General features: G+C 44.2%; 1 protein-coding gene across 1 annotated transcript; it reads right to left on the reverse strand.

Annotated features, from left to right (window-relative positions):
- Positions 1 to 941: 941 nt before the first annotated feature.
- Positions 942 to 23,265, reverse strand: LOC136672339 (cortexin domain-containing 1 protein). Its single transcript, XM_066648349.1, has 3 exons — positions 23,184 to 23,265; positions 3,051 to 3,291; positions 942 to 2,582 (listed from the first exon to the last, which is right to left on the reverse strand). Exon 2 carries the CDS (start codon positions 3,237 to 3,239, stop codon positions 3,060 to 3,062), a length of 180 nt encoding a protein of 59 aa, XP_066504446.1. The 5' UTR covers positions 3,240 to 3,291; positions 23,184 to 23,265; the 3' UTR covers positions 942 to 2,582; positions 3,051 to 3,059.
- Between the last annotated feature and the right edge of the window lie 887 nt (positions 23,266 to 24,152).

Consider the following 24,152-nt stretch of genomic DNA (forward strand, 5'->3'; position numbering starts at 1 on the left):
TTTTGTTGGTGAAAATAGTGAAAAACTGGCTTCTCTGTGAATTCTCAGTGGAGGGCTGTGGTTCACAGGCGCCACGTCAAGTGGAGGCTTGATTGGCTCTGACAGCGGGGTTAGCGGTAAATGAGCGAAGCCCCGGCTGCATATCAAGGAGCCAGATGCTTTAATTAGTCCTGCGCTTATACATCCACCACAGCTCCAGCTCAGAGCAACGTGTCAAAGACCCCCACCCCTCAAACCCCACCCCCAGTTTGGAGCTGAGGGGAGTCTTTTTTCCTGTTTGTGTTAGAGCCCCTTTTGTTGGAGACAGGGATTCTTGTTCCTTATTCGTTTACGTTTACAGCATTTGGCAGATGTCCTCACCCTGTTTTAAGATATTACAGATGTGTGGGAAAAGGTAGTATTAAAATTCTTACTCGAAAATTCTTTGAGTGCTTTTTCAGTACATTGTGCCTGCCTCTCCATCACGGAAATTGGGTCCTGGTACCGAGAACTGGGTTCTTTTTTAGTACCCGCTCCCTTTTTGTTTTCGTAGGGACTAAACCGTGAGGTGTAAACCTTGCAGAGCATTGACTGGACAAAGAGACTTGTCACTCTGTGCCCTGCAGGAACCAAACAGAGAGGAGAGTCCAGTAGAGTAGGTACCATGCAGTGAATAAACTCCATTAGAGATTCTAATGGAATAGAGAGTGAACCCGCTCTATGGAGTATAAATCTGCTCATTCAGGGGATACAAAACAAGATGATTCTTCATCTCGTGAGCTTCAGTTTCCCATCCCAAATATAAAACCCATTAACAATGACCATTTTCATAAACACTGCGTGCTACTTTTTCTTGGTTAAAATTGTGTATGGCACCTTTAAGCTTTTTAAGACAATGACAAAGAGCCTTTAATTCCTTGTTCTGTTTATTATTCATAAGAACACACAGGCGAAATGCAGCACAGTCACAGTTTCCAATCTGACAAGACCTTTCTGTGGTGGTTTGATTCGCTGCTTTTTTGATTGTGTGCTAATTCTTATTAGTAAAAAAAGAACAAACATAAACAAAGGGAAGAAAAGAAGCGATTCAAGACTATCTTTGTGGTTCCAGCTGAGGCACTTGATAACATGCAGTTAAAGATTATCATTCTCTGCAGGTACATACGCTAACCAGCACATGGCTCAAGGACGACAGAGGGACGGGGTTGTGGCTGATTGTTCGAGCTAATGCAGAAGAGAGCTAATTTAAAGGGACAGTTCAGCAAAACAACACAGAATTCACTAAATCCCTCCGTTAAAATATAGTCGATGCTAAGAGAAGTTTGGATTCTGAAGGGGGCTTTTTTTTAGCTCTGCACTGGAGCCCCACACCAAATTAGCATTGTGCTAATCTCAGTCCAAACAACACGTTTATTTCCCCATATATTTCACGTCCAAACGTTTGTAGACACTCTTTATAGTAATGGGTAATTCAGCACCAGTTGTGCACACGGACGTTTTATTATCTCCATAGCTTTCTCCAGAGCAGCTGGACATGAGCCTTAGCTCAGAGTGTCGGCTGGAGAGGTGTAAACCCTTCGGAACTGGGCTGTGGAGAAAAGGAACTGATGGAACTCCATTCAGCAACTGTTTGTGATCCAGAACTAATCGTCCAGCATCAGCACCGCACCTCATTAACGTTTAAGTGGCTACTGTATGTTCCAGCATGCTTTTAAAGCCTTCCTAGAAGAGCAGAAGCGGCTACCGCCACAAACGGACACCAAACTGCCATTTAATACACTTCATTTCAGTAGAAGTTTTGGCTAAGCAGGTGTCCACAAATGTTTGGACATAAAAAGGACATTTTATCGACCAACATCTCACAGTTTAAATGTGCATCGTTCACACAGTGATGTCTCGGAATGAAATTCCATTATTTTCAAGCTCCATTAGCCTCGTAGCTCCAGTGCAGAACTAAGACCAAGCCTCAGAACCCAATCATGTCTCGTCTGTTTGATGCCATTTGGAGGAAACTGTAGAAATGTATTTCCCCCCAATCGTTTCTTTTAAAATTAAAGGGAAGGCGGGTTTACCTTCGCTCTTTGAAGCACAGCTAAGAGTCCAGGTCTGGGTTTTGTGGTCCTAAAAAGCACCCTCCATTGGGTTTCCTGAATTGCATTCATTCTAGACAGAGCCAGTGTGGTCTCCTTGTAAACACACGTGAATCGCGTCCGTCAGTTTGCCTCTGAGGCAGGCCTCGCTTCGCTGAACAAGAGCCTCGATATTCGCCCGGTCCATCCATCACGGTTATTAGAAAAATGTACAAAAGCAACAACCTGGAAAAAAGAAAACTCACACACGTGAGTACGCCGTACAGTGGCTCTCACTCCTCCTCATTGCACTTGGTAGTGTGTAAATGTGCAGGGGGCAGTTTGGGGCCCTCGTTTGTGTTTGTGTAGGTCGTGTAGTATTGGATATTTCTGGCTGGACTGACCGGGCCTCAGCTCTTAGCTGGACACTGACCGCGCTCAGTGGCTGTAGGTAGTTTGGACGTTGTGAGTGTCCCTAGTTGCTGTGCTTTCAGATGGTGTTCCTGGACCCTTCCTCATCATGAGACCGGGCACCTGGAAGTAAAAAAAAATGCAGGTTTGTTGTAGGTTAATGTTTTAAAGCAGCCGAGTGCGCCCCCTAGGAGGGCACAGAGCTATTGCGGGTGGGGTGTGGGGGGGTTGGAGCAAGGCAAATAAATGAGAAACATGACACATGTCACTTGTAATAAATCTGCTGTGAAGGTGATTTGTCACTCTGTTTTTGTTTGGTGAATCACATGTTTAAAATTAATTCCAGTGGAGTCTTGAAGCAAAAAACTACTTGTGTGTGTGTGTGTGTGTATGGCCAGGAGGCTCATCTAGGGTCACCATGCCCAATGCCAAGCTTTGGACAGAGGGGTGTAAAGCTCATCGACCAGAGGAAGTGTAGCGTGACAGATCTTCACTCAAAACACTTGGTCACGTTGTGTGATTTATAACATTAGATCCACAGAACTGAACAGTACCGTGTGTGTGTGTGTGTGTGTGTGTGTGCATGCATACCCATCTCTGCTAGTCATCCAGGTGTTGCTCCTCCCAGGTGGAGGTGGGGATGGCGCTGTAGGGGTCCATGATGACTTTGGCACAGCGGATGATCATGGCCACCAGCAGCAGACAGAGGAACGCGATACAGGCCAGAGTCAAGCCCTGGTCTACGTCCACAAACTCCGGGTCCGGCGTGGTCTCCTCCATCGCTTCGGTCTAACCACCTTGATCATGAGCACTACCATCCTGATCCGCTTATCTGAGAGGGTGGGGGGGTGGGGTAGAAGTAGAGAGAGAAAGAAAGAGAGCATGTGAGAGACAAATAGAATGGGGGACAGAGTTGGAAGCGAAGAGAGAGAGAGAGAGGAGTTGAGAGGGAGGGGAACAGGTATAGTGAGAGTCCTTTCATGGAGAAGGAGGAATAACGAGGTCAACAAGAGGGAAGACACAAACTGGTTGATGATTAATTGTTTTTAGGGTCAGAACCGACCCATTAACATAAGAGATGGTAACAGAAAGCTAACACAGGAGGAAGGTTAACTTTAAAATTCTATCTAATGTTGCTTTAATTTCAGACTGAGCAGGTGTCCACAAAACGTTGGCACAAAAAAACATTACGATGAAGGTACAGAGGATGGAATAAAGCATCATTCCGCCTTAACTATGTGTTTCATGGTTAGTTTGGAGTGCACCTGTTTACTTTGCCATCAGTGGAGGACATTTACAATCCATCGGCACTGTGGGAAATGTATTTTTAAGCCCTGAATGTGAAGCGCTGGAGTGTGGACAAGGTTCCCGTCAGTTTGAGGTCGCAACGTGTCAAAATACTTCACAAAAAAGTTGTGCTAAATGTAATCTCAGGCTCTGCTTTCTCCAGAAGGTCCTGGGTCTCATCACGTGGCAGCAGATGTTTATTTTGTGTGTATTATAAAAGCAAACAGTGCATCAGCCGGGTTTTTAGACTGTGACTGAACACGGATGTGTTTGCATATTCATGAGAGACATTGACACACTCTCCACGTTTATTCATTTACCTTCACGCTGAGCGAGGCCCGTTATTTACGAGCCTGCTACTGTTACGCATTCTCTCAAATGCATGCCTGGGATTGATGATGAAGCCGCAGAGCTCGCCTTTAAGGGGGGAGTGGGCTGCAGTGGATATTTCCAAGTGCTGTTTAAAATAGGCTTTTTTTCTGTTTCTTTCTGATGGTGACCCCCGATCGCCTGGTGTCAGAGAGCAGCACTAATATATAAACAGATGTGAAAGATGGATAGATTTATCTTATACACAGCTCCTCTCCCTGCACTGGAGAGAGTCACAGAACTCAGAAAAAAACTATTGCTTTGTGTCAGGGGCATAAAGGATCCCACTGTGTAGCAAGATGAAGAGAAAAAGCTATGGTCTGTTAGCCACATTAGCATCTTCATAATAGGATCTAATGGAAAGGTGTTAGCACGTTAGTCTTCAGTGTTATTCATTCACAGATCACATACAAGCTTCAGTAATAGTCTGATTTCACTACAGTCACAAGCAATACATTGTTTTTTCTTATTTCCTCTGTTTACTGGGCGTAGTATTATTAGTTTTGATAATACTGTGCAGATGTGCACTGTGTAGGGAGTATGGTGCTATTTTGGGATGCAGCCCAAGCTCCTCTTTCATTTTAACGTCTAAATGAGGACTAACAGTTGAAATAAAGTTTTTATTTGAGTTGCATGCTTCAGTCATGAGGAGACCATCAATATGGTGGCTACTCTACACAGTGACGTCAGCTGCAACCCCTGGATTGGAAGAGTCCTCTTCAAGCCCCAGTGCTACTTACTCAGAAAGCACCTACAGAGCTGATTAATACTGCCGTTCCGGGCCCTTTACCGTGATGTTGGGAAAATAATAATAACTAAGCAGACATTTCAGGGCCAAACTGTAGCTAACATAAGTTGAACCTGATGTTTGGTACAGTACAATCGTCCCTGTCTAAAGCAATAAAATACTGAAAGCAAAACTCCCATTATCCCATGCCACGTGTGTGCGTGTGTGCGTGTGTGCATGTGTGCGTGTGTGTGTTTGCCCGTGGTGCGTGTTTCCTGTTCTTGCCAGGTCACGCTCTGCACACACAGAGGAAACACTGAGCTAAGCATAGCTCAGGCCTCCGAGAGGAGTGCAGCTGACAGTGAGCATAATGGATTCATAACTAGCGGTCATTTGGAATGGGCCTGGCTTCATGAATTTGCAGCCGCGTGCACTCTGAGATTTCAGCAGATCTCCTAATTTAATGGCAAGCGATCGGTCAACAGAGGAGTCATGAGGGAACTGCAAATCAATGCAGTTCCACTCGCTCGAGCTACTAGAGGCAGTGCTTGGAATGCCGCTGTTTCAGTTTCTGCACACATTCGTTTCACCGTGCCGTGCAGCCGGGCTCTTATTTTCAACCTCTCGATACATAACTCAGCTCCGGTCGATCGAGAGCCCAGTCTGCAGCCCATTACAGTGCCATATGGCACCTCCACTAAGCTAATAACCACTGTATGTACTGCATTAGTAGAGGGATCTTCCAGAGTGGGCTTTCCATAAACTTTGTGATATAACTCAGGTCCCTCATGGTGCTTAAGCTCTTCTGGACGGCCTCATGACGACAAAATCTCTACACTAAGTGTTCAGTTTATTACAAACGCAGACTTGTACTCAGAGGTCACTGGAGTAGCTTAAAGCAACACTCTGTAGTATTTTTCTACATTAAAATTGTAGAATTGTGGGTTATCCCTTATCCAGTTCAGGGTTGCGGTGGGTCCAGAGCCTACCTGGAATCATCGGGTGCAAGGTGGGAATACACCCTGGAGGGGGCGCCAGTCCTTCACAGGGCAACACACACACTCACATTCACTGACACACTCACACCTACGGACACTTTTGAGATGCCAATCCACCTACAAACGTGTGTTTTTGGACTGTGGGAGGAAACCGGAGCACCCAGAAGGAAACCCACGCGGACACAGGGAGAACACACCACACTCCTCACAGACAGTCACCCGGAGGAAACCCACGCAGACACAGAGAGAACACACCACACTCCTCACAGACAGTCACCCGGAGGAAACCCACACTCAAACGCAGAAATCTTTTTGACCCTTTTTTGACTCCATACCAATCCACCTACCGACACCATCATGATTAATAAGTGGACATGATTAAAGATAATTTCATGCAATAGGAGTTTTTTTTTTTTTTTTTGCACTGAAGCTCAAGTAAAGGCCCTTCTGAGGTTCTCTCCCCTCTTTCCCTCTTCTCTGCTCCTACCACCACATGTCGAAAATCAAGGTTTAAAGTGGCAAAGTCTGACTTATAGCGTCATGCTGAGTTCAAACTGTAGCCTCCCATTTGCCGTACAACTCCGCATTACTCAACTGTCCACTGAGCTTTGTCCTTAACCACTGGGTCATTCTTTCATTTTAAACCTCAGGGGGTTCCTAGCAACACTTTCCCCTTCAGCAAAAACTTCTCTTGGCAGTTGTGTCCTTCTCCCCCTCGACGACCCATAGCCTCCATCGCAGTGATCAGCTGAGCCTGGGCCCAAGGGGCCAGTAACGAATAAATCAGCTTCAATAATGCAAGCAGTTCCTCTGTGAAAGATGCTTTGATAGTCCATGCACCTCAGGAGCAGGGCGTTCCTCATGGTCAGCAGTTTCTGGGATATTCCTCACCTGTATGAAGCTCATTCGCCCTTTCCTGTCGTCGCTTCCGAGATCGCTATTGGCTGCTATTTTAACTCTCCTGTGATCTAAAGGATCCCAGCAGGCCGTGGTAAAGAGTCTAAAGGCTGATTTATGCTTCAGTCCAGAGTCTGCGCTGTAGACTGCCCAAGTGCCCTTCGCTGTTGTAAGCGTTTATAACTGTGCGTTGGTTTCTGCATCGCTCTGCGATTACACCTCTAAACCACTAGAGCTGGGTCAACAACAACTTCTTCTACACTATGTAGTACACAGTGTAGTGGTGTTAGTTTATAATCCGTGAAGGTGAAGTGCACTATTTAGGGAGTAGGGCACTAATTGGAACAGAGTGTAGTTTATGTGTTGCCAGGAAAACAACAAACACAGTGCCTGCACTTTTCTCAATCACGCCGGATCTATGAGCAGCCTGTGGCTTAGTCTTAAAAGAGAAGTATAAAACTGAGACTATGTTTAGGATAAAATAAGAACACAAAGTGTCTTTACAGCAGAGACTAAAATATTACACCCCATTGTGGTGTAGTTTCTAAATGAGTGGTCATTTGGGAGTATTGGGCTTTCTGGGTGGGTAGGATGGCCCTCCCTCTCTCAGCACAATGCCAAACAATGCAGTAGTCTATAGGCTTATGTAACACAACTGTAACACATGCAATTAGCTTTCTCCTCCAAGCGTGTTGAGATCTAGTGACACGGCAGTTGGCAAAGAAGCAGTGGTTGGCTTCACGTGTCTCAGAGGAAGCATGGGCTTAATGCTGGAAGTGGAGACTTTATACCCCTCTCGGCATTGTACAAAGTGACCTAAGGCCCATGTGCAGCTGCTCCACAACCGAACATCTGTGTCAGTTCATAGCACGTCTTGTGTAACTCATACCTTAAATGAATTGCTGAGCTCAGGCCCTTACCATATGTAAATGATTGGCAGCTCACATGCTCCTAGCAACAGTAACCATGGAGATGGCATTAGCAAGTTAATGGAGAATTACTGCTGACTCTGTGGAGGAAAGATGGAGGGAAGTAAACCTTTCATCTCGCATTGAGCCCTGCGTGTTGCCATCGTCTCTCTGTGGTGAGATAGCATCTTACACACACAGCGAAAGTAGAAAGTACAGCACGGCGCAGGAAATGTAAAACTGGAAGGAAGCTCTGACTTCGCTACAGACAAATCACAATCTCTGATCAGAAAACTCAACACAGCACCCCGCCCCCTTTCCCCCAAGTGATACCACAATAAAGCTCTTGTAATGGAATTGCAACAAATAATATGCTTGGTGTTGTACACTGGGCATGACCTCTGCCTTCTACCCTGACAGCTGGAGTTCAGTTCCCTGCCCTGGTAACTACCACTGGTGAAGTACTTCCTTGTCACTTCTTTGGCTTGCCTCTGTAACATGGTTATAACTGTAAGTCACTATGGATAACATTCATTCATTATCTGTAACCCTTATCCAGTTCAGGGTCGCGATGGGTTCAGAGCCTACCTGGAATCATTGGGCGCAAGGCGGGAACACACCCTGGAGGGGGCGCCTTCACAGGGCAAAACACACACTCATATATTCACTCACACACTCACACCTACGGACACTTTTTGGACTGTGGGAGGAAACCAGAGCACCCGGAGGAAACCCACACAGACACAGAGAGAACACACCACACTCCTCACAGACAGTCACCTGGAGGAAACCCACGCAGACACAGAGAGAACACACCACACTCCTCACAGACAGTCACCTGGAGGAAACCCACGCAGACACAGGGAGAAAACACCACACTCCTCACAGACAGTCACCCGGAGGAAACCCACACAGACACAGGGAGAACACACCACACTCCTCACAGACAGTCACCCGGAGGAAACCCACGCAGACACAGAGAGAACACACCACACTCCTCACAGACAGTCACCCGGAGAAAACCCACGCAGACACAGAGAGAACACACCACACTCCTCACAGACAGTCACCCGGAGAAAACCCACGCAGACACAGGGAGAACACACCACACTCCTCACAGACAGTCACCCGGAGCGGGAATCAAGCCCACAACCTCCAGGTCCCTGGAGCTGTGTGACTGCGATACCTACCTGCTGCTCCACTGTGCCGCCCACTGTGGATAACAGCGTCTGCCAAATGGCAGAAAACATAAAGGACAATGTCGTTTTTAATGATGTTTGAGTCGAAATACATTGCCAGACAGGCCTGGACTCACATAAGAATCACACGTTCATAAATTAAAGCACAAGGGGGCGCTGATACTCACATACTCACTCATGTTTAGGAAGTACATCTCAAGGGTGTGCTAATACTAGCATAAAGTTATGTCTGTGTGTGTGTGTGTGTGTGTGTGTGTGTGTGTGTGTGTGTGTGTGTGTGTGTGTTAGTTTGACCTGGAAAATGACTGATGCTCTGAGGAAGTGTGTGTTGATGAGTGATGTGTCCACACACAAATCAACTTCAGAAGTGAGAATTTATCCTTAAATGACTCATGACTCGACTCAAATTCACCCTTAAATTACACACATTTTGACTTAAACTCATCCTTAAATGACTCAGAACTCGATTCGACTCAGGCCTTAAATGATTCCTGACGCGACTAAAGCTGGATCTTAAAGGAACACGAGGTAAAATGTGGTATTTTTGCTCCTGGGCTCCACCAAGGGTTGCGAAGTATAATTCACATTTACAGCACTGTCCTAAAGTCAAAGGAGAGGGGAGTGGTTTCGTAGCACTCGCCAAAAGTTACATAGTGCTGTGTCTGCAGTGCTGAGCCCAGAGTAGCAACAACAGAGGCTCTAGTCTCACTCACTATTACAGCTCAGTGAAGAAGCTGTCATTGTAGAGTTAAAATACTACTTAGTGTTCCTTTAAACGACTCACAGCTTGATTCAAACTCATCTTTGCTCTTAAGCAACTAGGGACTTGACTCAGTCTCACACTTAAATGACTCCTGACTCCTGCTTTTAAATGGTTAAAGTCTAAATATGCTGCTTTATACCCTTTATTTTACAAAGTAAGTGTTTGTTTTTCTACAGTATGGGCTCTTTAAAGCACAGACGCTGTGACACTGCTTTCTTGGTCCCGGTCCGGTCAGCCTCCTCCGGGGCTGGGTCCATCCTACAGACGCGTTTCTCTGCTGGAGGAGATAAATGCTTTTGCGGCCCGTTATCTTTTCAGCTCTAATGCTGTATGACACTTTCACTATTTTTATAATTGCCTGCTGTGATTAACGGCCCAATCACAGGCGGCGCTGTTCAGGACGGGGCCGAGCTGGTGGAGGAGATAACAAAGTGCTGCCATGTGCAGGATATGTGTGTGTGTGTGTGTGTGTGTGTGTGTGTGTGTGTGTGTGTGTGTGTGTGTGAGTGAATGTTGGAGCTCTACCTGGACGGTGGCTGATGCTCTGAGGCAGTGTGTGTTGATGAGTGATGTTTTCACAAACAAGTCAACTTCAGAAATGAGGATTTATCTTTAAAAGACTCAGAATGATTTGCAACTCGACTCAATCTCCTTTAAATGATTGACCACTTGATTTGAACTGAGACTTTAATGACTCATGACTCAACTGGAATTCACTCTTAAATGATTCGTTATTTTGACTGGAACACACCCCCACATAATAACTCAGCCCAAATATAGCCTTAAATCACTTGTAGATCACCCTTAAATGATCCACAGCCTGACTTGAGCTCACCAGTATATCGACTCAAACATGGCCTTAACTGACTCATGACTCAGTTCAAACCTGGCTCTAAATGACTCGTATCATCTTAAATTTGTCCTTAAATGACTCCTAATTCAACTCAAACTCACCCTTAAATGACTCCTGACTCAACTCAAACTCACCCTTAAATGACTCCTGACTCAACTCAAATTTGGCCTTCAAAAACTTGTGACTCAACTCAAATTCATTCGTAAATGACTCATGAGTCAACTCCAACTTGGCTTGGCAAAAGGATTCGCAGTTCCATTCAACTCTCCCCTTGAATGACTTGACACACTACACTGAAGGTTCTAATACTCACATACATACTCACACACATTTAGAATCTGCACCATAAGGGGGCGCTATTCAGTGCATTAAAGACACTCTGTGTCCTGGTTCGATTCCAAATGAGTTAATATTTTTATTATAATGAGAGAGACAGTAAGAGCGGTCTCTCCTTTGTGAACAGAGCAGAACAAGTGTGAGGTCAGCTGGTGACATCGTGATCACGGCCCATCTGCCACTGACGGGTTCTGAAGAGAGGGAGCATCTGCAGAGACCACTTCAACACACACACACACACACACACAGTTTCTATGAGAAGAACAGAGTTCTTTCAAAAGTGAGACCACTAGACTGGACCCCTTTGTTTATGTGTTTGCGTTTCACAGCAGGGGACAGTGTCTCTTTCTCTCTCTCTCTCTCTCTCTCTCTCTCTCTCTCTCTCTCTCTGTGTGTGTGTGTGTGTGTGTGTGTGTTTTAGTGAAGATTGCTTTGAGGAATTGATGACAGCCACACTGCCTCTCTATCTTTCGTCATCCCTTTTCCTTCCTCCTTCTATTCTCTTTATCTCTTTTTCTCCGTTCTGACCTTTCTTTCACATCTCTCTTCCTTTGTGCATCTCTTTCTTTTTCTGTCACTCTATCTCTCTCCTTTTCTGTCTGTCTCACTTCACATGAATATCTTCTTTCTTTCTTTCTTTCCTCTTGTTTCTTTCTCTTTCCTCTCTCTATTTTCTCTCTCTCTCTCTCTCTCTCTCTCTCTCTCTCTCTCTCTCTCTCTCTCTCTGGTTTTAAGATTCTCCAGTCGTCCAATAAAACCAGAGCTTTTCTCCACTCTGACGTTCCATTCCCTTTATCTCTCACTGATAGAGTCCAGTGACGAGGGTCAGAGCGCGTCACTGAGCAGCGGAGAGGGGTAAGAGCAGAAGAGTGATAAAGAGAAGGGAAGAGGAAAGAACACGACAAGAGAAAAGAAGTGACAGAAAGAACTGAGAAGAGTGGAGAAGAACAGACAAAAGACATGAAGAGAAGAGAAACAGAGATGAGGAGAGAAAGGAAGAGAAAGGAAATGAAGAGGAAAGAGAAGAGGAAAAGTAGGGAAGAGCAGAGACGAGAAATAAAGAAAAGTGTATAATGTTTTTGTTTCAATAAAAACTAAGACGTCCTCAAAATTGAACGAAGTCATATCTGCATCGTCCCCACGTCCAGGAGGTGATTGTTTGTGACAATAAAGTGTAAATGGTTCGTTATTCCAAATAGAAACTGGAACAAGTGCAGTTTTGTCTCCTTCTTTTTTCCCGACGCTGCCAGGGTCCGAGGAGTCAGGCTTTGGACAGAAGGCCCTCAGAATATTAACGACTGAATATAAACGACTACATTAACTCACGCAGAGTCGGAGCGATGGGAACAGGGCTGAATCAAACCTCTTTAAATTCCTGGTAGAAATTCAGTCTCAGGGTAAATTGGTTCGCCAAGTATGTTGTGGTCATCAGGAGCGCAGTCCTGCAGTTTCTTTTCTTTTTTCTTAAACGTATTTTCAGTAAAACCTCATGGAAATCACGTTAAAGGAACAATCAGTTATTTTTACGCTTTAGGTTTATGCTCCATAGAGTGTGTCCCCCATGTGAAGGTGTCCATGTTTACAACAGGTTCAGCACAGAGTCTCTGAGACATCCAGGCCACTAGGGGTCAGTGTGAGCTGTTTCAGAGCTGAGTGATTGCTTCTTTAAAATTGTAGTGGTAAAAACAGTTCAAGTTTGTCCTATAACCCCTTGTTTCCACATTTAATTGTCTTTACCACGTAGGAGAGGACAGATTCAGTGTCAGACTCGCAGTTGGGTTCCAATGACTTTAAGGAGAGAGTTTGTTGCAGAATGTTGATGGTCATTTTATTACAAATAAATAGAAATACAAAACAAAGATGCAATGGGAGCATAAAATGGCATTAATAGCTGTTGGGCATGGCGGGTGGTCCCCAATGGCTGCAGGCCTTGTCACAAGCTAAAACAGTCTGCCACCTGTATCCCAACTGAGGTCAATGGCGGTATCGCTGGTCTGCCCTCCTCCCATCATGCACCTTATTCTCTAATTTATAGGGTAGCACCCTTCACCTATAGAGGGTGCACACTCACAAAAAAGCAGAAAACACAAATATGAACAAAATATCGAAACTTATTTTTGGCTCCTACACACCGGCCCCTTAATTGATCTTAAATCAATTAATATTAACATTTACAAGAGGAGCCGTAAATAATAATTAAATTAGTAGACACTTAAGGGCTTTTCTAAAATGAAATGAATAATAATAATGAGAATGTGTATACATTACATTCCTTTCTAATGTGATCAGAAGACACTGGTCACTCATCCACCTCAAGAATTCGGCACAGCTTGGTAATGGGTCTCTCAAGGACAGACGTCTTTGTCTGGAGCTTTACTGACCGGACTAATCCCTTCCTATCAGGCCTCGTCTCCAGCACTCTTCCCATTGGCCAGGACCCTCGAGGAGCAGTGGGGTCCACCACTAGGACAATGTCTCCAGCATGTAGATTCTTCTTTACAACTGTCCATTTTTGCCTTTCTTGCAGTAAAAGGAGGTATTCTTTGGTCCATCTACGCCAGAAGAGGTCTGCTATATACTGGACCTGTTTCCAGCGGCGTCTGGCATAGAGATCGGACTTCAGAAAGGTTCCAGGAGGCAAAATGGGCATAGATTTGAGCAGGAGGATGTGGTTGGGGGTTAGCGGTTCCAAATCATGTGGGTCTGAGGACACTGTGGAGAGGGGGCGGCTATTAAGGATAGCCTCTGCCTCACAAAATATGGTCTGAAGACCTTCATCATCAATACATTGCTGATGGAGTGTGGAGTTCAGCACTTGCCGGACGGAGCGTATGAGCCTTTCCCAGACTCCGCCGTGATGTGATGCGGCTGGTGGGTTAAAGCTCCATTCAATTCCTTTAGGAAGCAGGGAATTTCGAATCTTTCCCTCATGCAGTGACATCAGGGCCTTTCTTAGCTCCGCATGAGCCCCCACCAGGTTCGTCCCATTGTCTGACCTGATGTGCTTCACCTGACCTCTCCTGCACACAAATCTCCTCAAAGCATGAATGCATGAATCAGTGTCCAATGAGTAAGCAACTTCCAAATGTATTGCTCTACTAGACATACAAGTGAAAAGAACTCCATACCTTTTGATGGTGCTTCTTCCTCGCCTTACTTCAATTGGACCGAAGTAGTCTAATCCCACATTTGTGAAGGGAGGAAGGTCAGGCAGGATCCTTTCCAGCGGCAAATCCGCCATTATTTGTTCACCAGCTTTACCCTTCAGACGTCGACACATGGTGCATCTTGAGAGCACCTTTCTTGCGACTGAGTTGCCCTTTACAATCCAATACCTTTTCCGGAGCTCTGAGAGCATGTGGTTTCTTCCACTGTGACCACTGAACTCATGGATGTGTTTTAACAGAAGAAATGAAATATGTGACTCTTTGGGCAAAATGTAAGGGTGTTTGGTGTCCACAGGCATTGCAGATTTGTGCAGTCGACCACCTACTCTCATGATGCCTTCATCCATCACAGGATCAAGCCGGCAGAGATTGCTACTCCTATGCAGCCTAGGCGGAATTGACTCCAGTGATGCAACTTCTGCAGGGAATGCCTGGCGTTGGACATAGGCGATGACTGCCTTTTCTGCCTCTGTAAGGTCGTTCACTGTGAGTTTTCTACCAATGAATGTCCTGAAATTCTCAGACGTGATGCTCATCTTTCTCCTATTTGAATGAGTGACTTGAGGTGAGAGAAGTTCCTTATCTCCTTTCATCTTTAGCATCAAAGCACTTTTCAGTCTGAGGTACCATGCCACTGCCTTTAGTAATCTCATCCAATCAGAGAAGTACGTAATAAGTTGATCTGTGGGTGTTTCAGTTTTCACCACTGCAGCAAACACAGCAGTACTTTTCCTCACCTCTGGATCATCCTGAAACACAGAGCCCAATGCTTCTATCACTGGCCAACTTTCCTCTGACATCCAAAGGAATTCAGGGGCATGAATCCATCTTGTCTGTTCAATGAACTTTCTTAAACTTAATCCTCTTGAACAGTCATCAGCAGGATTGTCTTTGCTGCTCACATATCTCCATTGAGACGAATGGGTGTTGTCTCGGATCAGTGAGACCCTGTTTGCAACATAGGTCTTAAATCTTGCTGAATCATTTGCAATGTATTTCAACACTGTTTGGCTGTCTGTCCAGAAAACTGAAGGTTTTAAGTCGAGGTGCAATTCATTCCTCAGCATTTTGTCCACCTTCACCAGCAGCGCTGCAGCAGCCAGCTCTAGTCTCGGAACTGTGATGGCTTTTAGTGGAAGGACTCTGGACTTCCCAAGGACGAAAGTGATGTGTACCACATCCTGGTAATTCATCTGTCTTATGTAGCTGACAGAGCCATAGCCACTCTCACTGGCATCAGCAAAGTGATGCAGTTCGGCACATCTTGGCACACCATAGCCCTGGGGTCTCAGACAACGAGGCACACTGAAGCTCTTGATCTTCTCCAGGTTGCTGGTCCATTCTATCCACCAGTCAGACACAGGTGGTGGCAAAGGCTCATCCCAACCAAAGCCCCTATAGCAGAGCTTCTGTAGTAACTGTTTGGCTGGAAGAATGAGAGGAGCAAGAAAGCCAAGAGGATCAAAAATAGAACTTATCATAGACAATATGCCTCTGCGGGTAAGCGGCTTTTGAACTAAATGAATGTTAAACTGGAAATTATCAGAGTCCACGCACCATTGCAGTCCCAGTGCTCTTTCGACAGGCAAACTGTCTTTGTCCAGATCTAGTGACTTAATTCCCTTTGCCCTGTGTTCCACAGGAATGGATGCAAGAACAGCTCTATTATTACTGACCCATTGAGTAAGCTGAAACCCACCTTTACTGCACAATGCAGTAAGATCCTTTACCAGCTGGATGGCATCAGATTCTTTGGCTACGGACTTTGCACAGTCATCCACATAAAAGTTATGCCGGATGGTCTCAGTCACCTGAGGGGGGAAAAAGCTTTCATTGTCAGCAGCAGTTTTTTTCAGAGCAAAACTTGCAATACTTGGGGAAGACACAGCACCAAAAATGTGTACAACCATACGATGTTCTTTTGGGCTCTGACTGGTATTACCTTGTGGCCACCACAGGAATCGCAAATAGTTCACATCAGACTTTGCCACTCTAACCTGATGGAACATTGACTTGACGTCAGCCATGATTCCAATTGGCTCTTTGCGAAATCTCAGGATGACTCCAATGAGTGAGTTGGTCAAATCAGGACCCTGGAGTAGTGCTGTGTTGAGGGAAACACCTTGAAAAGAAGCAGCACAATCAAACACAACTCTGAGCTTTTTCTTCTTAGGGTGATAAACACCATGGTGCGGCAAGTACCATACTTTTCCTGGTGGCTGTATTAATTCCTCCTGTGGGATTTCTTCAGCATATTTATTGTCCAAGATGTCATTGATAAATGCAACGTATTCCTTTTGGTATTGCTCATCCCTTTTCATTTTTCTTTTCAAGCCTTGCAAACGCTGTTCTACAACTTGCCGATTATTCGGCATAAACACATCGGGTTCTCTAAAAGGCAAGTTCAGACTGTAATGTCCATCATTCAAGAATGCTCTGTTAGCCATCATTAAAAACTGTTTATCCTCAATAGACATTTCAGTCTTTTCCTGTGAAGTAACTTCACTGAAGTCCTGGTTGTATTGTGAGATCAGCAGCTTTTCCAGATTTGCCACTGAAATCCTATTTACAGTCACACAGTCATCACTGCCAGCAGCATTTCTTAAGGGTCCATTTACAACCCACCCCAATAGGGTTCTAACTGCATAGGGACCCCCATTTTGACTGTTAATAATCTCCCATGGTTCCAATAGTTTAGAAGCATTTGTGCCAATCAGAAGCTCTACCTTAGAATTGATGGCAGGGAGTGTTACCTTGCTTAAATACGCCCAATGCGTCAAGTCGTTTTGCCTGAGAATGTTGTTTGTGGTGACTGGCATTACCTTTTGAGTGAATGTATTTGGAAGAGAAAGGAAGTTATCACCGTCCAGAGCTGAAACTTCCAATCCTGAAATAATTTGAGTGGGAACAGACATTTCCTGATTCATGGTTCGAAGAAGAATTTGTGTCCTTTTACCTTTCATATGCAGACGTGACATCAATTCCTCTGAGCAGAAGGTAGCAGAAGACCCAGGATCCAGGAGTGCATAGACCTGCAAGACATGGCTGCCCTTTGCTGCCTTGACTTTAACGGGAACAATAGGAAGAACACTCTCATGGTCTCCGGCCCCTATATGGCCACATAACTCTGCTGATGCACTGCCTATAACATCAGAGGGTTTTCCTGCTTCACGAGTTGTGTTCCTCTCAATATGGAGGGCGCTCGGATGAGCCTGTTCACATATGTTACATGTGAGACGTTGTTTGCAATCCTTACTAATATAGTTTGTTGCCTGAAGACATCCAAAGCATATGCAGCATATGCCATTTGCTTTTAGAAGGCTGAGCTTATCTTTGTGAGCTTTCTTTGCAAAATCTTTGCATTTGTCTAAGGTGTGCTTTGAGCTACAAAGTGTGCAATAGGGTTGAAACTTTGTGTCTTTTGGGGTAAGAGCTACACTTGTAACATAGCTACTGCCAGATGACTTTGAAGAGTGTAACTTCACAATAGGCTTATGCTTTCCCCTAATGACTGTCTGATCTTGAAGATCACCAAATACTGGATCAGCTGATATGCGAGCTTGGTTTTCTATAAAAGAGACAAGATCTAAAATTCTTACCCTTCGGTTACGGTGCTCTTGTAGCTCATACGCCTTGTTGCGCCATTTTTCTCTGAGCTTATACGGCAGCTTGAGGACAATGCTTCTCATATTGGACACTGTGTCCAGCTCTTCCATGTACTCCATATCCTCCATAGCATTGCAGCAGCTCCTAAGGAACATAGCATAATCCTGCAACACTTTGGAATCCTCAGACTTTATTTGAGGCCAAGAAAGAGCTTTATCCAAATAACCACAAGAAATCTTATATTCATTTCCAAAGTTTTCCTTCAGCAATTTCTTTGCCTTTTCGTAGCCTCTATCTGGTGCCATATATTCACAGCTCTTCACTAGCCTTTGTGCTTGTCCCTTAGTGTACTGAATCAAAAATTGCAAGCGGTCTCTATTGCTATCAGTTTTACGTTCAATCACATTTTCAAAAGAGTGAATGAATGACTGATATTCAAGAACTTGTCCATCAAATATAGGAACGTTACCTTGTGGTAATGTAGACAGAAGTTGCTGTTTCATGAGCATCCTTGTTAACTCACTTTGATTCTCTAGAATCTTGTTCATATAACTTTCATGTGATGCACTAGGTTGATTTTGCTGCTGAGGCACAGCAGACTGAGTGGCTCTAACTGAGCTTGCAACTGGACAGGGAGTGAAAGTATGGGTAGTTAATGAAGGATGGGTGGAAGGAATGGTGGTAGGAATGGTAGAGGTAAAGCTATGAGACAGTGTGTGTTGCGGCGGAGACTGTGCATTATTAGTGGTTCTAGAATAAAAGGACCTGGTGTGATATGTATCTGGGCCTAAATCGAGCAGGGGAAATTGCACATGAGCGCCTGTTTTGGGCCTGACTGCTGGGGTAGTGATTTCTTGAAAATTAAGTGAACTGCCCAGGAGTTCATCCAATGAAGCATGGGTGGTGGTTGAAGCTTCAGCTGTGTCTTCAGGGGCTTCAGCACCTAATAAAGGCAATGAAACTAAAAGAGGGTCAAAGTTTTCAGCATTAGGCAAATTGAATGCAACATCTTTTAAATAATTAATTTTTGCAGTTGCAGCATCTATTTCAGCACTCAGCTCCAAAGTTTCTCTCCTTTTCCTCAACCTTTCCTCTTGTTCCTGAATAGCATGTTTCTCTTGTAATTTTGAAGCTTTAACCATTAAAGCAGCGCGCTCAGCCTCTGCATTAATGCGCAATGACTTTGAAGTTTCATTTGATGCATTTGATCCATTTGACTCGTGCGATGCCGCATCAGTAAAGTCTTGATCAACGTCGGCATTATCAGGAAAAACAGGAGGCGGTTCTTCCATTTGTGGGACTGAAGAGGTGGCCTCCGTTTGGCTAGAGGAAATGGGGTTTTCCATAGCCGTAATCCATCTAGCTACATTTGCAATAAATCCCATTATCTGCGCACATCTTGGCTGATACCATTTCGCGTCTTCAATGCGTTCTTCCTCAGTCAACATTTCAACATAAGATGTGTGTACATCTTTAAACTCTGCAAAATATTCATTGAACTTTAACATGTTTCCTTTCACTTCATCAAGATAATCCTTGCCAGCCATTAGATTATTCAAAACGTTCATTCTCCTAGTGATATGAGACATTTTCCCAGATCTGGCTGAGCGCAAACGCGCCGCTGCTTCCCTCACGTCTAAAGTTTCTGTCATTCCCTTTAGCGAAATCGGCAACAATTATCAAAAAATATACGTTCAAAAAATACAAAAAATGTCGAGCCACTTTCGCTGACTGCTATAGAATCCAACAAGTTCAAAATCAGTCCGTATTCATACCATGATTCAAACCATATCGCGTTTCAATCTCTTCAAATAGGCCGCGATTTCACCGGTCCAAATGTTTGGCCAAGGAGTAGTCAACTTGCAAAAACAATAAATTACAGTCCTTCAGCTCCAAAAATCTCAGACCAAACTTACTTCTAAATTCTTCCAATATTATTTCCTAACGAAATTCCATCCAAAGTTTGGCGTTTGAAGGCACATACCTCTGCTGAAGCATTCCTTTGTTCCACTTGCCATGCGTTAGGCCGACGTTTCCTATTGTCTTCAAACACGCTTAAGCTTTTGCTCCAAACCAAAGCCTCAGCGCGCCATTGACTTACTGTAGTGGTAAAAACAGTTCAAGTTTGTCCTATAACCCCTTGTTTCCACATTTAATTGTCTTTACCACGTAGGAGAGGACAGATTCAGTGTCAGACTCGCAGTTGGGTTCCAATGACTTTAAGGAGAGAGTTTGTTGCAGAATGTTGATGGTCATTTTATTACAAATAAATAGAAATACAAAACAAAGATGCAATGGGAGCATAAAATGGCATTAATAGCTGTTGGGCATGGCGGGTGGTCCCCAATGGCTGCAGGCCTTGTCACAAGCTAAAACAGTCTGCCACCTGTATCCCAACTGAGGTCAATGGCGGTATCGCTGGTCTGCCCTCCTCCCATCATGCACCTTATTCTCTAATTTATAGGGTAGCACCCTTCACCTATAGAGGGTGCACACTCACAAAAAAGCAGAAAACACAAATATGAACAAAATATCGAAACTTATTTTTGGCTCCTACAAAAATGTTTTTTAGTTTTTAACCCTTTAAACTCCACTGACCGCTCAGCAGGTGCAGGCTCCACACTTATTTAATTATAGTGCAATAACTGTGCGTTATCACTGTGTATTTACAGTGTACATGGTTTAGTGACTGAGGTATGGACTATTAATGTCTACATGTGAAAATAAAGACACTAGTTCTCATGCTCATTTCCACTAACACAGCTGTGTGAATAAAGTAAACACTGGCAACCCTCTTTATTTCCAGTCACAAAGAAACGCAGATGAATACAGACAGACGAATAAAACACAGGTGAATAGTCAGAGATGAAAAAAACACGAAAAGCATTTTACTGCCTTGTTTTCTTGTAAATCCTGAACAAAAATATGATTCTTCTCTTCTCTCTCCTTCTCTTCTCTTCTTCTCTTCTCCACTCTCCTCTTCTCTTCTCTCCTTTTCTTTACTTTTCTTTTCTTTTCTTGTATCTTCTCTTCTCTTCTCTTCTCTTCTCTCCTAACACTTCTCTTCTCTTCTCTTCTCTTCTCTCCTTTCTTTTCTTTTCTATTATCTTTTCTTCTGTCCTTCTGTTCTTCTGTCTTCTCTCCTCTCCTCTGCTTTTCTCTTCTCTCCTCTCCTCTGCTTTTCTCTTCTCTTCTCTTCTCTTCTCTTCTCTTCTCTTTTCTTTTCTTTTCTTCTCTCCTCTCCTCTCCTCTCCTCTCCTCTTCTCTTCTCTTCTCTTCTCTTCTCTTCTCTCCTTTCTCTCAGATGACTCCTGTCTTTCTGTACTCTTCCCACTGTCTGGAGCATGAGAAATAACGGACAGTCCTGGAAACTCATTGACCTTAATCATATCAAGTCATATTTCAGCTGTGGGCTGTTAGTTGCTCAAGCGGAGCCTATTTTTTATTATCCACACTCATAAATCTGTGCCCACAAGTCATTCATATTAATAATAAATCAGCCCTCAGCTCCTCAGTAGTGTAACGTTCCCGTACACAACACACACAATAAATCAGTGCGAGTTATAGATTATTAATAGCGTAGTAAACAGAAGAAATGTCAGCACTGGCCGGAGAGGAGCAGCCACTGGCCGCTGCCTTTAAGAAACATTATGAATATGATTCATATCTCAGAGAAGGCTGAATGTCATTTTGCTTGCGGTTTTGTAAATATGAACATCTCTGTGATATTTTAAGAGGACGTACTCCCCTCTTCTCCACAGTGGATTTTAGCCATTTTCGCTCTGTTCTCTTTCTTCTCTGTCATCGTTTTTCTCTGTTTTTACTCTTATTTCTCTCTTATTTCTCAGCGCTTGTTTTGTCTCATGTCCAGCGCTGTGATTGGACAAACTCAGACGAGGGGGCGGAGATATTCTAAAGTCTCTGTACTTGACATCAGCAGTGGAGCAGAATCAGAACGGCTCGTTTTATCCCGTCTTTTGTGACAGGGAGGGTCTAGTCTCACAGTGTGTGTGTGGGTGGACTCCAGATTCCCACACTGACCACATGCATGTGATAATGTTTTTCATAATATGTCCCCTTTAAATGTATTAAATGTCCTAGAACATGAGGAGTACACACTCCTGCTCCTTTCTGAACGTCACTGAGCTCCACACAAACCAACAAACACAGTTCAAGCCAAAGACAAGATAAAACACAGGAGAAGGATCTCCCAGGAGAAAAAACACAGAAAACAGGTCCAGATTTCCCTCCTCTCTCCTTCGGCTTCTCACCTGGAGCGACCCCAACACAGTAACTGGAGTAAATGAGTGAGCAACTGGGGGTTAGCAAGTGAGAGTAGGTCAGTTAGTGTGAGACTGAATAAGTTAACGAATGAGACTGAGTGAGAGTGAGTGAGTGATTAAGGGACTGAATGAGGGCATGAGGGTTTAATAATCAATTTCATGTAGTACCTTGCATCAAGTACGTGCCGTATCAGTTTAACACATAGAATAGTGTCCATTGTGGAGCACATTGTTAAACATGAGTGAGTGAGAGAGAGTGAGAGAGTGAGTGAGTGAGAGAGAGAGAGAGAGACAGAGAGTGAGTGAGAGAGTGAGTGAGTGAGAGAGAGAGAGAGAGACAGAGAGAGTGAGTGAGAGAGAGAGAGAGACAGAGAGTGAGAGAGAGTGAGAGAGTGAGTGAGTGAGTGAGAGAGAGTGAGAGAGTGAGTGAGTGAGAGAGAGAGAGAGAGAGAGAGAGGGAGAGAGAGAGAAACAGGCCAACACTGAAGTTTCCTTCTCAAGACTATGATTTGTGATGAATTTATCTAGAACTTTCTGCAGCTTCACGTTGGAAATGTCTTCTAAGTTCATGAACCCATCAGTGAACACAAGCTCAGTGACAGCGCTGTTAGAGAAACACCCTCCGACTTCACGGCTCCTACCTTTCAGTCTGACAGCAGGTGGAGTGCAGTCAGGTCTCAGCTGTTCTCCACGGTCTGGAGTCATTTGGAGAACATTATACAGCAGATTTAACCTGAAACTACTTTAATGTTGTTCATTTATTAAGTGTTTAATAATCCATACATTTATTATATAACAGTGTATTACATATTAGTTACTGTGTAATAGAGGAGTGTGGCGTATGACAGTTGTGTAACATTGTGTTTTTAAAAGTGTTTTTAAAATATATTTGTCACATTTCCTCTCAGAAAGTGCATTTATAGGGGTCTTGTTTTTCTGAAAAATGAAAACATCCAATGGAAATAAACATGAAATTACAGAAATATAATTAAGTTTATTTATTTATTTATTTATTTATTTATTTATTTATTTATTTATTTGAATTCTGTTGTGTGACTTTTAAAATGATGATGAAAATAACTCATTAACTTTGGGTTTTATAAATGTGTCGATCAATGAATCATTAAAAGTCCTGTCCAGTTTGATTTCGGAGTTTAAAAGGTGAAGGTATTGATGACCCTTGTGTAGAAGATAATCATCCACCGCTGAATCCCCCCCCTCCACACACACACACACACACACACACACACACTTTCTTCATGCAGAGGGTAGAAGGACGGCTAAAGGGTTGCCGTGGTGATGAGGATGAAGAGGAGAACTGAGAGTCTTACCTGATCTCACATCCTGTGGAGCAAAAAGTGTCACGGCGGCTCGAGGAGGAGCGTCCAACTGCTGCAGCGTCCAGCTCTCGGCACTACTGCATCAACCAGAGAGAGAGAGAGAGAGAGAGAGAGAGAGAGAGAGAGAGGTGGGGGATTACAGAAAGTCCACACACACACAAAAGGACCAATAGGAGCGCTTACAAGACCCCTTTGAAATATTAATGTGTAATGGACCTATGTGTCGTAATAATCATGAATCTGCGGCGCTGTGCGAAATTCAGAGACCACTCATAATTCATTACCATCACCTACAAACTATTCCTAGATATCACTGAAGAAATGTGATCGAAATTTGGGACTAACAGCCGTTTCAAGACCTGGAGTCACAGCAAAACCATCCCCTGAAGTGTGTGTGTGTGTGTGTGTGTGTGTGTGTGTGTGTGTGTGTGTGTGTGTGTCCAGCCTTCCACTGTGAAAGGAACACTCAGTACTATAGGTTCGAAAGAATGTGGAACTGACACAAGCTCACAGTGAGAAAAGGAAATAGACACAAAAGAAGACATCAAACAAAGAAGCTGCCAGAGTGCGGAGATGGCAGAGCCCAGACCTCAACATCACATACAGCTGACTACAGCTTACTAATGAAAGCTCTAAAGAATGAATGAATGAATGAATGAATGAACACATGAATTTGTTTACTCAGTACAGTGTCCCTCTCACTTCACCCAGGCATTGGGATCCACACCGACCACAGAGACATCGCCCCCTGTTGGTCCCACCGCCATCCCCAGCAACACCCAGGACTCAGTCTTCCATCAAATACTGACTGAGACCTGCTTCGCTTCTGTTTCCTACCCTCAGAAGTTACATAGTGCGGTTTCTGCAGTGCTGAGCTTGGAGTAGCAACAACAGAGGCTCTATTCTCCCTGTTATAGCTCAGTGGAGCATCACAATCACGTTACTGTAGCTGTAAATTTA

This window comes from Hoplias malabaricus, chromosome 16, assembly GCF_029633855.1.
Source record: "Hoplias malabaricus isolate fHopMal1 chromosome 16, fHopMal1.hap1, whole genome shotgun sequence".
Classification (NCBI taxonomy): Eukaryota; Metazoa; Chordata; class Actinopteri; order Characiformes; family Erythrinidae; genus Hoplias; species Hoplias malabaricus.

Coding starts and splice junctions, on each gene's coding strand:
- LOC136672339 (XM_066648349.1), bottom strand. CDS start 3,239: ATGGAGGAGACCACGCCGGACCCGGAGTTTGTGGACGTAGACCAGGGC.